The 14,851-nt window shown below is 35.8% G+C and overlaps 2 protein-coding genes across 2 annotated transcripts in view; one reads left to right on the forward strand and one right to left on the reverse strand.

The window, feature by feature from the left end:
- Positions 1 to 14,851, reverse strand: part of LOC140063569 (endonuclease V-like) — a 102,875-nt gene that overhangs the window by 63,680 nt on the left and 24,344 nt on the right. The gene's annotated exons all lie outside the window — the stretch shown is intronic.
- Positions 683 to 5,008, forward strand: LOC140043436 (CMP-N-acetylneuraminate-poly-alpha-2,8-sialyltransferase-like). The gene is made up of 4 exons (XM_072087951.1): positions 683 to 740; positions 1,583 to 1,702; positions 3,548 to 4,067; positions 4,612 to 5,008. The coding sequence occupies exons 1-4, from the start codon at positions 683 to 685 to the stop codon at positions 4,874 to 4,876; spliced, it is 963 nt and encodes a 320-aa protein (XP_071944052.1). The 3' UTR covers positions 4,877 to 5,008.

A 14,851-nucleotide genomic window follows, 5' to 3' on the forward strand; every position in this document is an offset into this window, starting at 1 on the left:
TCATCTACATCATCAGATCTATCCAAAAAAGAGATTTTTGAAGATCAACTGATGTTTCATATTATAGTAATTATGAGATAAACATTTTATTTTACACATAAAAACATAGGAAATTAAATATAAAAGTGTCTTTTTCTCAAAATGTTGTTTTCACATACTTCTGTAAAGTACACAGTTTTATAATAGGCTTTCGATCCCCAGTCTGTTGTTAATTTGTCTTTTTTATGTTGTCCACCAGTCATCGTTTTGATTTTTGTCGGAAAAATAGGTCAAGTATAATATGTATGAAACGCCATATGTGCCAAAAGATTGCTCTTTTCCTATAATATTATTAATATTATCTATAATAATATAATAATATTTGAAAGTTTGTTTTTAGAAAAATCTCGAACACAGAGACCCTCAATATGCCCTCACTGTTTTGTTTGGGTCAGAGATGTTTTTTTTGGGTCAAAGACCCTCTATAATGTAATTATTTAACATTTTTGTTCATTCTTTCAATGATACAAGTTTTTGTTGAAGTTTGTATCGAGTCTCAAAAACCCTATATTGGACTTAATCAAGGTTGGAAGGAGTGGTATAAATGGGTTCTCCTTCTTAAAGCCTTCGCATCTATGCTTTCTTGGCTGACGGTGATAACAGATATGAAACTCCTTAAGTAATTAAGAGGTCCTTTATACACATGGATAAAGACGGTTTCAACGTTATTTACAAACATTACGTTGGCCTACTGTGTCTAGGTATGGAATCCATATCTCCAACAAGACATAAGCGCACTTGAAAGAGGAAACGTCATGCGACAAAACTAATTCCAGCTATCCATTCTTATTCATATGAAGATTGTTTAAAGTTTCTTGGCCTAACAACCCTGTATGACAGACGAATTCGTGGTGACTTGATTGAAACATTCAACATTTTCAAAAGGTTTTGAGGGTGTAGCCTAGGAAGACTTCCTTCAAATGAGATGCAGAAATACACGAGGACATCAGCTTAGACTTTTCAAACCTAAATTTCACAAAGGACTGATAGGAGATCCAACTTTTCACAATGAGTAATTATATATTTGAATGGTTTGCCAACCGAAGTCGTCATTTCTGAAACCACCAACACATTTAAAAACCGATTGTATTCGTTTTAGAAATGAGGTTAAAAGGGTAAAGAAGTTTTACCTATCTAAACTAATCAGAACCAAATATTCTAAACACTGAGTGGATGATTGATCGATTCAAAATAGAATCATTGGTGGTATATCAAGAAACGCTGCAATTTATTGATAGGTTCTGCATGACATGGTCAGACTGATCTCGAATCACACATAATACACAATATTCTTTCGACCTGACATATGATAAGGAAGATCTTACATTTAAAGTAACAACTTATTAAAAGATAAAAAAAAAGTAGAACTTAGAACTTCATGAGCCACTGAGAAAGCATCGTTCTAAACCTTTGCGGATTTCTATAAGGCAACTGTTTCGATAAAGTATATCAAAACAAAAAAAACTGACAGAAAATCTGCTGACCAACTATTGGAGTATGATCATAGCTCAATTATAATATGTTTAACCAAATCTGACTTCAGATATCTTGATGGATGGCATTGAAATACCCACAGATGTTCCAGAAGAAAACCAAAAAACATGTTGGTCATGCACTAAAGGATTCAGTAAACATAGCTGTCAAACATCTGGTGACTATGCAAGTATTTATAAGTTACCTAGAAATTTCGTCATTTTATTGTATTTGATCATAACATTGGAACAAGCAGTGAAACGATTGAAACGTATAGTCCCAATGTACTAATCTGTACTTACATGTGTTCGGAGCCACATTCATCGGTTTGGAGGAGAACAAATATGACAAACATTCTTCTATGTCAATCACAAAGAAGCTTATGCAATTATACATGAAAGTTGATGTATGATATACACTTTGTAACTCCAATAGCAACCGTACTAAAGTATGGACGATATCTAGTATACTGAACAATAAAGTGGTTGAAAACCTATTAAGAACAATCTAACCAGCTTCCATTCCATTACAGGTTGCAGCACGTCATTATTTGCTGGTGGTTATGGAAAGAAATCCTAGATACTGGAAATTGTTTGTAACGCATCCACTCCTTGTAAATGGAATTGATTAACATTAAGAATTTGTACGTACATTGTACAGTAAAGTTTAATTGCCAAATATATGGTACTCTTGAGCAACTGTATAATAACAGACTACTCTTTGGAGGGTCTTGAAATGCTACCTCCATCTAGACTCAGTGACCATATACCATGAACACTAGTGATATATTTCCCTTAAATATTAAGTATTTCACTTTACAAAATAAATATTTAAGGACTGACAGTATTTCCCTTAAATTGTTTTCACTTAGGGAAACATTTAAAAAGCTCACCTATGGTGAATACAGACATCTTAGAACCTAACATACGGGTCAACTATCAGGTATGTGGCCTAAATTAATCGGGTCGTTTGGAAGCCCCTAACCCAGTTGTCAGTTTGGAACTTGTTACATGTGTATGTAAACTAAAGAGCCAGATGAAGTTGTTACCGAAAGCATGCATGTGTGGTTGTGATTCAATCGTTTGCTGTACCCAGATGGCCAGTAGGAATTATATCAGTGCTGGAAGAAATACCCACCTCAGAGCGTTTACCTCCCTCCATCCCAGAAAACTCCGATATTGACATGGGCCTATTACTCCCAACCCACAAATCCTCTGTGACCGTTTTTAAATGAAATTTATGAAATTCTAGTATGCCTCCAATTTCGGTTATTTTGATACTCTAGGACTCATCCTCTCCATCCCTTGAACACCTTCCAGGAGTGATTCAAAAAGTTTAAAATCTTCCCAGTACAATTCTGGTCTTTTTGACACCACACTATAAACATCAGCCCCAGGCTATATTTATTTCAATTATTAATACTGATAATTAACAGGTCTGTGCTTTATTTGACCTTATGACCTTGAAAATGACCTTTAAACTTGTAAGTTGAAAAATTGATGAACTTGACCATATACCGCAATATGTCAATAATGATCCAATAATGGTTGAATTTCTTTTAATTGGCTTATATGTTGTTGAAAACAGCTTAAACCCCCATTTTACCATATTTGACCTTATAACCTTGAAAATGACCTTTGACCTGAAATTTGAGAGCGGCATCCACCCCTATCTTTTTTGTCATCCCATAAGAGATATATTCCACATGGTTGCCTGCTATTAACAGAAAATGCCCCCCCCCCCCCCATGATGAAAAAGCTCACATTGGCCGCCCTACTATAAGTAATTGATATAAATTATTTTTAATAGATTACCGTCATCATTTTTTAAAAATTACGAAATTACAGAAGACAAAAAAGGACAATTACGGTAAATGAATATTATTGTAACATTATTTCACCATTGTAATAATTGATTATTGATTTATTTATCAAAATAGAGCATCAGTGATGACAGTAGGAATAATTATCATTTGATTTCAGAACACTTGTGAAGAAATGTTTTCCGCTAGATTATGCTTTTCTGATTTACAAAGATCCAGATGTAGGATTGAAGAAGTCGAGATTTAAACAAAAATTTACTTTTCGTGAATACATCTTTAGTTTGTTAACATCGGACAGGTCAAAATCTATGATTAACAAGAGCCATTTTAATTCCATTGACTTTCAAAGAGATTGTGCCATTGTCGGAAACGGAGGTATTCTTATTGGCAGCAAATGCGGAAAAAATATCAACAATCATGCTTTTGTGTTACGTTCAAATCTGGCTCCGATTGTGAATTACGAAGATGACGTTGGTACTAAAACAAATATGACAGTTCTAAACGGACAAATAATGGACGAAGTTATAGATACAGTAGATCAAGGTGCGCTGGGTAAAACATTTCTGGAGCGAATTCAGTATTTGAATGATTCTATTTTATGGTACAGTAAAGCTACTGAAGTACAATTTAAGAAACATCAGTTACAATTCCTCAGTAAAATGCTGAAAAACAAATATAATCTTCCAATTCGATTCGGCTACAGTTGGAGAACCTTCGATCCACTAACAAGATGGTAAGTAAGCCTTTAGCCCTATTTGTACAGAATTGGTTGCTCGGGCACGATTTAATCGAATATATTGAAAACATAAACAAATAGAATTAAACGTATGAAAATATTCTGGAATGAGAAAATTTTAAATGAAACTCAAATGAGTAAACGATCCCAATTACGATTAAATTGTTCTTATTGCTCATAACGTCATTTGGTTGGACTAATCTCTTTTTGTTCTAGGAAAGGGCCTTTTTTATAAGCTTGATTTAGTAACAGATTTAAGTTTTTTAATGAATGTCATTTTTTTAAATACGGGTGATGACCTTGGTTCTTTCCTTTTTTCCCCTTCTTTGTTGCATTGTGGGCCTACTTTCCGAATAGTGGAAAATGATGAAAGGAAGGGTTTTAACTATACGCATATTCGATTTACGCGCCTAGTTGAAAACATTCCCGACTATGAGAAAGATTGCCGATTTCTCGCACGGAATAGGTATTGCGGTTCATGGGTATGCATCACATACAAGATCGTAAGACATAATAACATTATTTATTTCACCATCAACAGGTTCTGGGGTACAGGTATTCGTGTTCCACATCTGACTACTGGGTTTAACACGTTCACCGTTGCTGTGTCTCTGTGTGATAACATTACTCTTTACGGATTCTACCCGTTTAACCATGATACCAATGGAAAACCTCTACTTTACCATTATTATGACAAGACCGATGTTCTTGGAAATCATAGGGTACATAATATGCCAAAGGAATATGAGTTACTTACTCAATTTAACGCGTCAGGTGTATTACGGTTGGTGACGAATTGTAATTGAAATAAATTGGGAAAACATTTCAAAACTTCAATAACAACTTACTTTTTGGAAATATTATAAAATAGTATAATTGTATATCTGCATTTTAAACAGCCTCCATATTCAAATACACGGTGTTGTTTTTAAATGTAAAATGCCCATGTCGTTTAATCTCTGTAGTAATTTAAATTCTGTCGGAATGTTGTGAATTCGATTGTAAGTATTTTCCATTACAACATCTTCATAATAGTGATGACGAATTGATCGACCTTTAGCGTCAACAACAAACGGATAAAATCCGTATAAGGTTATCTCTTTACAAAACGCAATGGCAACTGTGTACATATTCAGTCCAGTTGTTGTGTATGGAACGTCAATTGACCAAAACCTAAAAAAAACACGAAACAAATGATTTTATTATTATTATTTGTATTTCTCAAACATCACTCAACGTATGATGGGTGGGGGTGGAGAGCTTTATATTTGCGACACGCTATGAATTAACCTACTTTTCATTTTATCATTAGTGGGGAAACGGACACGTGCCTCCTTACTCAAAATGATCGACACAATGTTGGTGGAGATCCAACCGCAACCAATGGTACACTATTATGCTTAGTAGATGTCCTGTTGGCCGTTGCTAATGTGACCACTCGCGACTGATCTAAATTGAACGCATCGATAAGCGATTTAATGATTTTAAATGAATGTAACTTTAAATTGAAGGGAACAAAATTGGGACAGATTTTACTCTTAGTTTTAGTTAATGATGCGGCCACTGAAAGTTGCAGGCGTTGGTGGACATTTGTGGATGACCTGACTCTAGGGGAAGTAACCAAATGTGATGCCCTTCTAAATTCCAGAATATTATTAATAGTATCGGTGAGTGGTCTACAGCAAATGATTTTCTACCAGAACCAGTCAAATGCCAACTTATTTAATTTTTTTTAAGCAACGGCAGATTAATGTAGCCTATAAAATCAATAATTTGGACCTTCCGATCTACTTGGTGTAAAAATTCAAGATGACCTCAGTTATGGTTATAATGTTAATGATATAGCACGCAAGGTATTTTCACTTTGTATCCTAAAGTGGTATAGTGCAGCACCAATCAGTAATATGATTACGGTTTTTACATCATATATCCAATCCAATAAAAAGAATACAGAAACGGGCAGCTGTAAGAATAATTCTTGACTCGAGTTCACGTTTTAGCTACGAATTACTCCTAGAATATGCAGACTTTGCCTTCTTTAAAGATCCGCAGAGAAAGTCTTCTTAAGTTTGGCAGTGATCTTTTTAAAGTCTACAATATTTAGGGATATGTTGCCTCAATATTATAATTCTAATAGGAATGAGATCGTTAAGGAACAATACTTGCATTTTTGCAGATGCCGTACTGAAAGGTATGTGAAATTAACAATCACGTACCTAGCACGGATCTTTTTTAACGTGTATGCTTTGTTTTTTGATTAAATTGTAATCCAACTGTTTGAACTCTTGAATGTTTTTATATATCTGAATAAATAAATAACATGATTTATCGTATAAATAACTTCATAGCCTGTCGGCACAAATGCAATTGATACAACAACAAGGTCGACAAGCGGTGGGATCTTCCATTTCATTGCTTGCGATATAGGTCAAATAATTTGCATTCACGAATGTACAACTAACGTAATAGTAGGCTTGACTTTTCATACATACCATTTTGTAAGATGCTCTATTCCTGTATACGTATAAGCTATACGTATTGGTAGATTATATGATACTTTTAGTTCCTTGGCTAAATACCGTAACTTGTTTTTGGCCCAGAAACGCGTTCGCGCTCCTTTGTGATACCATATCACAGAATCATTTAACCACTTCAGACGTTCAATAAATTTTGCTTTTTCCAAAGTCCGACCTTCACTAGAAAGTAGCCTACTGAATACAGCGTGCGTATGATATCATAGTTCAGAACAGTAAAATTCGTCTTCGTACCAACATCATCTTTGAAGTTTCGGATTGGTGCCCTCATGACGTAATCGTATCGAGTGTCGATCTCCGAACCGCAACCACTGTTTTCCAAAATGCCACCGTTCCCAATAATTGCACATTTATCATACATTTTCATAGCATCTAACTTGGTTTTTATGTAAGTTCGCGTTGCGTTGTTTTGATTGATACTTTCAATTATATATTCGATGAATCCTAAGCCTTGCTTAAAGTCCATTTCAGAAGACGGGATGCCTTCTTTGTACAGCATTACCGTCCAATCAATTGGAAAACATTTTAATATATGCTTCCTTTAAAAAAAAGAATGAATCGCAAAAACGTCAGTAATCCTAGATGTATCCTAAACTCACTGACCTTACTTAGGCCTATCCTCTTTTATAGTTAAAAACAAACACATTTTGACAAACATTTACATTCATTTACGCCTGAGGTGGTAAGACACGAGACTATCCATGGAACATTTTGATCATTTAAAAATTACACCAACCTTAACATTTCAACTTTCTTATTCACATCAGGATCTTCATCTGGATGAGCAAAAAAAGTTTCATCCAGTCTATATTAAAGAGTAAGTATTTATACTGGACTGAGATAACCTCTCAAATGATTGTGGGGCAATGGGTATGGTGGTCGCCAGCTAGATTCAATGACAACTAATAGATTAGGGTTCAAAGAATGAAACAGTGTTGATCCTTTCACATCACACATAGATCTTCAAATTTTATGCATGCTATGCGACGTGAAAGTGGTATTATAAGCTGACACATGATCTATCGTCTATCTTGCTAAGTTTACCGGTCGTGATCTTTTTTGTTATTATTATATTTCATTTATCACTGGTTACAACTTTATTAAAAGATTGAAACGTGTAAAAAAATGCTTAAAAAACATAATATAGTATACCGTTTGCATTCGACAGGTACAGGTAACCCAAACGGTTCCTCTGTAATGATGGCCAATATGAGCCAGCTTCCAAACATTAGAAAACAAAAACACCGGGGACGGGTCAACAACGTCTTTGCCTTCATCATAATATCATCGATATCAAACTAGAAAACACGTAGGTAAGCTGAGCTATTAAAAATGTGGTTGAGTTAAGAATACAGTGGAAAAAAAAGACTTCTTCAATTCAATTAAAATTTCAGACAATTGCCCATATGGTATAATACACTTACACAAAAAAAAGATGATGAAGGAGAGACTTCTAAACCTGTCGCGTTCAATGGTCTAGCCTACAATAGAAAGTAGTGCATTGTGTATGTACGGCCGCGCCTTGGCTGGCTATTTATTACAAGCACGCTAAAGCCCGGCGCACACTAGAGCTTCCGGCTGAGCCAATCGGCACGAGTACATTTTGCTCACAGTGTGTGCGCCGGGGAATTCGTGAGGAATCGGCCACGCGTGCCGCTGAGGAAAATATCTAGCCTATCCTGTTTAATATTTTTTGGCACGCGTGCCATTTTCCTCAAGTGTGCGCCGAACGTCGTGAGCAGATAGCTCACTAAAAAATTCCACTGCGCATGACATGTTCTGATTTATTATAATAATGTCAGCGAATATTAAGCGTATTAAGTAACTATCCAATCAGAAAATCGCGTACTGAAGGCGTTTAGTGTGCGTCCGATAGAACGCGATCACAATTTGCCAAAGAACTTATAACACAAGAATCTCCTGTTCTTCAATTTGCATTCAAAACACAGTATCGGAAGTACAGTGTTAAAAGGTCAAACTGGGCGACGCCATTTCACAGCATGGAGCAGCGCCCCCTCCAAACTAGGGAGTCAATTACTCGACTACCACCACCCAGCAGTGGACGTGCATGTACTTATGGATAGTAGGCCTACACTCAATATTGAATATCGAAACGTGGCAGGCTGAAGGCCCTTGACCTTTGACAAGATCGCCTAAATTTTTAATATATTAACTTTACAATACTTAGTGTTGTATATTCTGGTACAGCCGCTCCATAATCTCTTTGTTTTTCTTCCTTATATCTATATTTTTTAATTTATACTAACAAATATCTTTTTTATTAATATAATAATAATAATAATATATCAAAAATTTATTAAATAATATTCATCGCATAACATGCAATCTACGATAATTTAATTAATTGATATAACAAATTTATTAAATACATATAACATCATTGGAATAAAAAGAACAAATCACATATCTACACATAATCATAACATCGTATACTCTATCTCTAACAATTTATTCAATCTTCTATCGACTAAAGCCGAAGTATAGTCGTAATCTCGGGACCGTTCTATGGCCACCACCAGGTAGGCTTACTTCATTAAGGCTTCTATGAATGGATGTACTGGTTGGGAGCAGGAACGCTAGTAGACCAAACCCAGTACCGTTTTGATTACGATCAATCGGGAAATTACCTCATGAGCGTAGCTTGGTTAATTGTGAGTTGTGGTTGAGGAAAATCGCGTACAGCGGTGACTTTGGAGTTTATTGGTTGAATTTCATCTGAAGAAACTAAATGTCCCAAAAATTCAAGTTGCGATTGGCCAAATAGGCATTTAGATGGGTTAATGATGATGCCGTATTCCTGAAGGCGGTTGAAAAATAGTTTGAGATGTTGTTTATGTTCGCCATCATTCGTGCTTGCTACTAAAAGGTCATCAATATAATCATATACAAAATCAAAATCGTTGAAAAGATTGAGCTTTACGTAGGCCAAATGGCATCCGCGAGTAAATTCAAACAGTACAAAAGGTATGAGAATAGCTGTCTTGCAAATATCCTCCTCGGCCATTGGTATTTGATGATACACTCGCACAAGGACGATTTTTGAAAAAACAGATTTTCCTTGGAGGTGAGATGTGTGAAGTCCTGAATGTGTGTGTGGGACAGGATACTTATCTGGGACGGTTACACGGTTGAGGCCTCGATAATCACTACATGGACACCAGTCGCCTAGTTCCTTCTTGGGAACTATGTGGAGAGGTGAAGCCCAATTACCACTTGAAGGTCTAACAATTCCCAAGTCCACATGTGTTGGAATTTGTGTTTAGCAATTTTGAGACGATCAGGTGGTAATCGGCGAGGGCGGGCTGAAACAGGTGGACCATTTGTTACAGTGTGATGCTTGATTTTGTGGCGTATCGGCGCATCTCTTTGGCGAGGTTTTGAAGACGGTCGCTTCTGGGGTTGGCGTTTTCCGGAGTCGGAAAATTGTCAGTCGTGAAAGTACATGGTGTATTCCTCCCGATTCCTACCAGCTTTGCAATACCCTCAATATCCAGTTCATCCTTCGTTGTGTAATGGTGGGAAGGCGACTGAGAAAAAGTTGCCGCATAACAGATTGTTACCTACTAATTGTAGCATACGACGATATCATTTGACGGCTTGTGGTCACCTAACTCCTCGGCAGTAGGAGTCGGATGTTCGTTTAATCAGCTTACTCTTTGAGCCGTTGATAAGGACGGTCCGTCGGAGTGTTGATTAGGAGGTCTCGGACCTCCTGAGCAATTTCTGGCTGTAATGAGCCAACCACGTAGTGGTACTTTGTGAGTTCAGTGGTAATATGTCATGTGTGGAATTGTGACTCTACCTGCGTAAACCAAATGTCATGTGTGGAATTGTGACTCTACCGCGTAAACCAAATAGCTGGATCTTTTGCCTAGAATATGGGCGCAATTTTAAGCTGGCGGCCGAAGAAACCTGTGCTGGCTGGTTAGGTGTTGGGCTGACGGTTGTGGTGAAGCCATGCCGAAAAACAAGTAATAATCCAATCCAAGTAATAACGAATAGTAATGAAGTTTACGTGTTCGTGTGTCACCAATTGTTGTTCAACTCGATGATAAAACAGACAACAAACTAAGAATGTAGAATTAAACTGTACAATTTTATTGCAAGTGAAAAGATGCAGTAGAGTCGCATATAAAAACACTTGATCCTCAAATAAAGAAATGCACAGAATACATTACAAAGTACTGGAATTAACAGAGTGTGTAAGTTGCTTGTTTATGATTTGATTAAATAAACTGACTGCTAAAATGAGGAGAAGGCACCCTTATTTATATTGTCATACAGGATATGTGGGGGTGCTAATTATGACATCATCGCATAACTTTGAGATAGTTAGTTTTTAGACGAAACTTAAATGACATCATCGTCATTAAGAAGAAATTTAGATGACATCATATTTGGTATAGCACACAAGTGTCCATGGCAGGTAAATTTATGGTTCCGTTGAGAGTACCTTAAGTACAAAGGTCTGCATAATGTAAGTAGGTGCTGACTTGTACAAATAATATGTTAACAATTATGTAGAAATAATACTAAAGTATAAAAGTAAAAATGCATTAAAAATCATGTGGTAGGCTGCTACAATTGTTTACAATATACGTAATGATAGATTCAACTTACTGAATCTGATTTCTTTGCTCTTTTTCAGCATTCTTTTCTCCACTTTCTGTGGCTTTCTTCCTTTTGGAGGATGCAACATTCTGCCTTGCTATTGTTGCGGCTTCAGTCTTCAGCATTAGGTGTTTCAGCTCTACTACCTGAGACAGTGAAGTCTGTTATTGGCCGCATTCCTCTGATACTAGCTTTTTCTGTTATTTTTTCAACTGCTTCCTTCTGCTTAGTTTCCTTTCTTTTTGTTTGCTTTTTTATTTTCTTGTTTTTTTATTGTTTGTTTTTGTTTTACTTTTAGTTTGTTGAACACTTTGTTAATCTAGGTAGGGGTGGTCCGGGACCGCGACAGAACGAGAACGGGTGGGAACCCTCCAAAGAAATTGCATTTTAATTGTCAGGAATTTGTATAACTTGTTTTTTTTTTTTCGAATGCGCCTTGAGCAGTCTTGTGCGCTATAAAAATCCTATTATTATTATTATTATTATTATTATTATTATTATTATTATTGTTATTATTATTATTATTATCCTGTGATACGCCTTCTTGACTCATCCACTAAATAGTATTGTAAGTTTTAATTGATCTGGTAGAATTCGGCAATGCAAAGTTATTATTATATTATAACAACTTTTTTCCTGGTGGAACCTATCTTAAAGCTCTCTGAGCTTATTTGAGTTTCTCCAGATACAAGGCATTAACTATTAATTTGATTCATATTTTGTCAACATATTTTGAATTTTGCTTTGTGTAAATAAATTATTGAATGAATGATTGAATGAAAGTTAAAAACAACCGTTTTAGAGACTCTTTTTTCCTATATGCTTGTCATCTATAATGTACATTTTTCAAGATAATTAGTTAAGGTGTTACGTTTTTATATTGTGTTTTAAATTGATTTGTATCTATGTTTCTAAGCTCAGCAAAACAAATGTCATGTATGTAATATTATGAGACAATAAATTGAATCTTGAATCTTGACTATTGGATGTCACACTTTCAAATGCTTCCTCCATAATTTCTTGCACTTTACCATCTAGTTCCAATGGATCTGTGCGGCGTTTTTAGGGTTTGTGTAGGTTTGTTTAGTAGATCATTCAAGACTTCCAAAACAGATTTTGCTTTTGTTGTGTCTTCATGTTCCTTGTTGTCACTGCCGGTATTTGGTTCTGTGAAACATTCATCTTCCTTTTCATCATACACATTCCTGTTCATTATCAACCTCAACGATTTTTTTTTTAACTATAGTAGATGTTTGCTTCATTTCTGTTATTGCATTATCGTTTTGTATATAGGCTTTATTTGTTACCGGTTTCATTACACGAGTGACATGTTACTAAAGCTAGTCTTTTTGGGCAGGAGTTTATTTTATGTGCATGGAGAACACATTCATAACATCTTAGCTCAAATTTGATCCTTATGGAAGATTCTTGCGTTAAAGTTGTTAATTTTGCAGAATCTTGGCAAGCTATATCTTTAAACGGTTCGACAAATATAGCCCGATCACTGTTTAAAAAGCGTGAACGCTTTCGGAGACATAACTATAGAACCAATACCATATCCCTGCACGTATTAAATGTGATTGCATTTCCGCCATGTTCGCATAGAACAATAACATTTATTTATTATGGTGGCACTATATTATATGGAGCGCCATGTAGGCATTAAGCCAATCTAGATATTACAACATCAACACAAGTTTTGACCAATGATGCGTAATAGTGGCTAAAATGGGACACACGATCTACCGTTCATAAATCCATGCTGGTAAAGAGTAATGAATAACTATCAAGGTGCAATAGCAAATGCTTATTTACAACCTTTTCAAGCAACTTACCAACAATGGAACATAGAGAGATTGGACGGTAATTTGTCATCAATAGCACCGGATTATGGATATGAATCACATTGGCCTTCTTCCAGTCGTTGGGAATGGTATCAGTTGAGAGAGATAGGTTAAATAATTTTGAAAGCGGCTCAGCAATAAATGTTGAAGTTATACTGTCTTGACCTGGTGATTTACCAAGTTTATGAGTAGCAATACCTCCTCAGGAAAAATGCGGACTTCCTTGAGAGGAAGAAAGCCAACGTGATTGCTGCAATATCTGTGAAATCATTGTAAGGCAGCTGAGTAGGCCTATCTGCAGTAAAATTAGATGAAAAATAATCATTGAAACTGTTTTCAATCTTAGTAGTACCGTCAATTAAAACATTAAAGAAAGTGGAAGCAGGTTGAACAAACGACCAGAAGGCTTTACCATTGTCAGTAGTTCTCTTAGCTATTTTTGAGATATAATTATAAAAAGATTTCCTGATCTCAAAGATTACCTTTTCTAAACGATTTGTAGGAGGTCCATTTATTAGGATTATTTGAACGTTTGGCATTTTGATTGTCCTTTTTACAAATGATTTTAGTTAACTATGAGGTTCTCCAAGGCTTATTAGGCTTACCCCTGGCCTAGTCATATGAACAACTTTATGTATTATCTCAAGAAATCGTGTTTTAAATAGGTTCCAGGATGAGTAATTATTATTATTATTATTAATGTTTGATTCGTCAGAAATATCAAAGATATCATCCGAGTTTATATTCGATAAAGCACCAATACATTCGGCCACATTCATCGTAGAATATTTAAAGAAATGACCATGTGGTAAAGAATATATGTACTGTAATTAAAGTTAAATGAGACCATTAACCCATCATGGTCGCTCACGATCCCAGGATTAGGAGTGATGCTATTATTCAAGTAAATTTTCTTTTGGATGATCCAAATAAAAATCGTAAAACTTACATTTTTTACTCTAGCTTTTTACTAATCTTAAAGGACAACTGTACCGAGGACCATATTTTAAAAACGTATTAGGGGTATACATATGATTTCAGAACCATCGCGAAATCGAGGATATCGCCGCACGCGCTCGCCGTACAGCCGTCGCCGTAAATTGCTGTGACGTCACAGGTGCATCGCATAATCTACTTAATGAGTTTTCGCTGTTGTTACCATACAATAGATAGGTACCGTCACGGCCCAAAAATCGCTAGCTAGCAGAGAAAAAGTTTTGAGTCCGATATGGTTGAATGATTCCAGAACGTCATACGTCATGTTTCTACTAGCTACTCTTCGGGTCCCATAGACAAGTCTCGCAAAGCGCGAACATTTCTAGTAAACACACTTTTTAAATAAATCGTAAAAAATATAAAAGTTGAATTTTTTTATTGTTTGTTTTGCCTATCTGGATATTGAAGTGTTTCTTCAAAATACCAGGAAAACATTTTGGCAAATTTAAGTAATTTAAAAGGTTAAATAAGCAATTGAAGTGACGGTACCTATCTATTGTATGGTAACAACAGCGAAAACTCATTAAGTAGATTATGCGATGCACCTGTGACGTCACAGCAATTTACGGCGACGGCTGTACGGCGAGCGCGTGCGGCGATATCCTCGATTTCGCGATGGTTCTGAAATCATATGTATACCCCTAATACGTTTTTAAAATATGGTCCTCGGTACAGTTGTCCTTTAAGTGATGCTATATTGATATAGTTACCATTGTTCGTATACAGATGGTCAATTATTGTACCATTTCCATTGATATCATTTCGTCTTGAGACG

The sequence above is a fragment of the Antedon mediterranea genome, chromosome 1 (assembly GCF_964355755.1).
Source record: "Antedon mediterranea chromosome 1, ecAntMedi1.1, whole genome shotgun sequence".
Lineage (NCBI taxonomy): Eukaryota > Metazoa > Echinodermata > Crinoidea > Comatulida > Antedonidae > Antedon > Antedon mediterranea.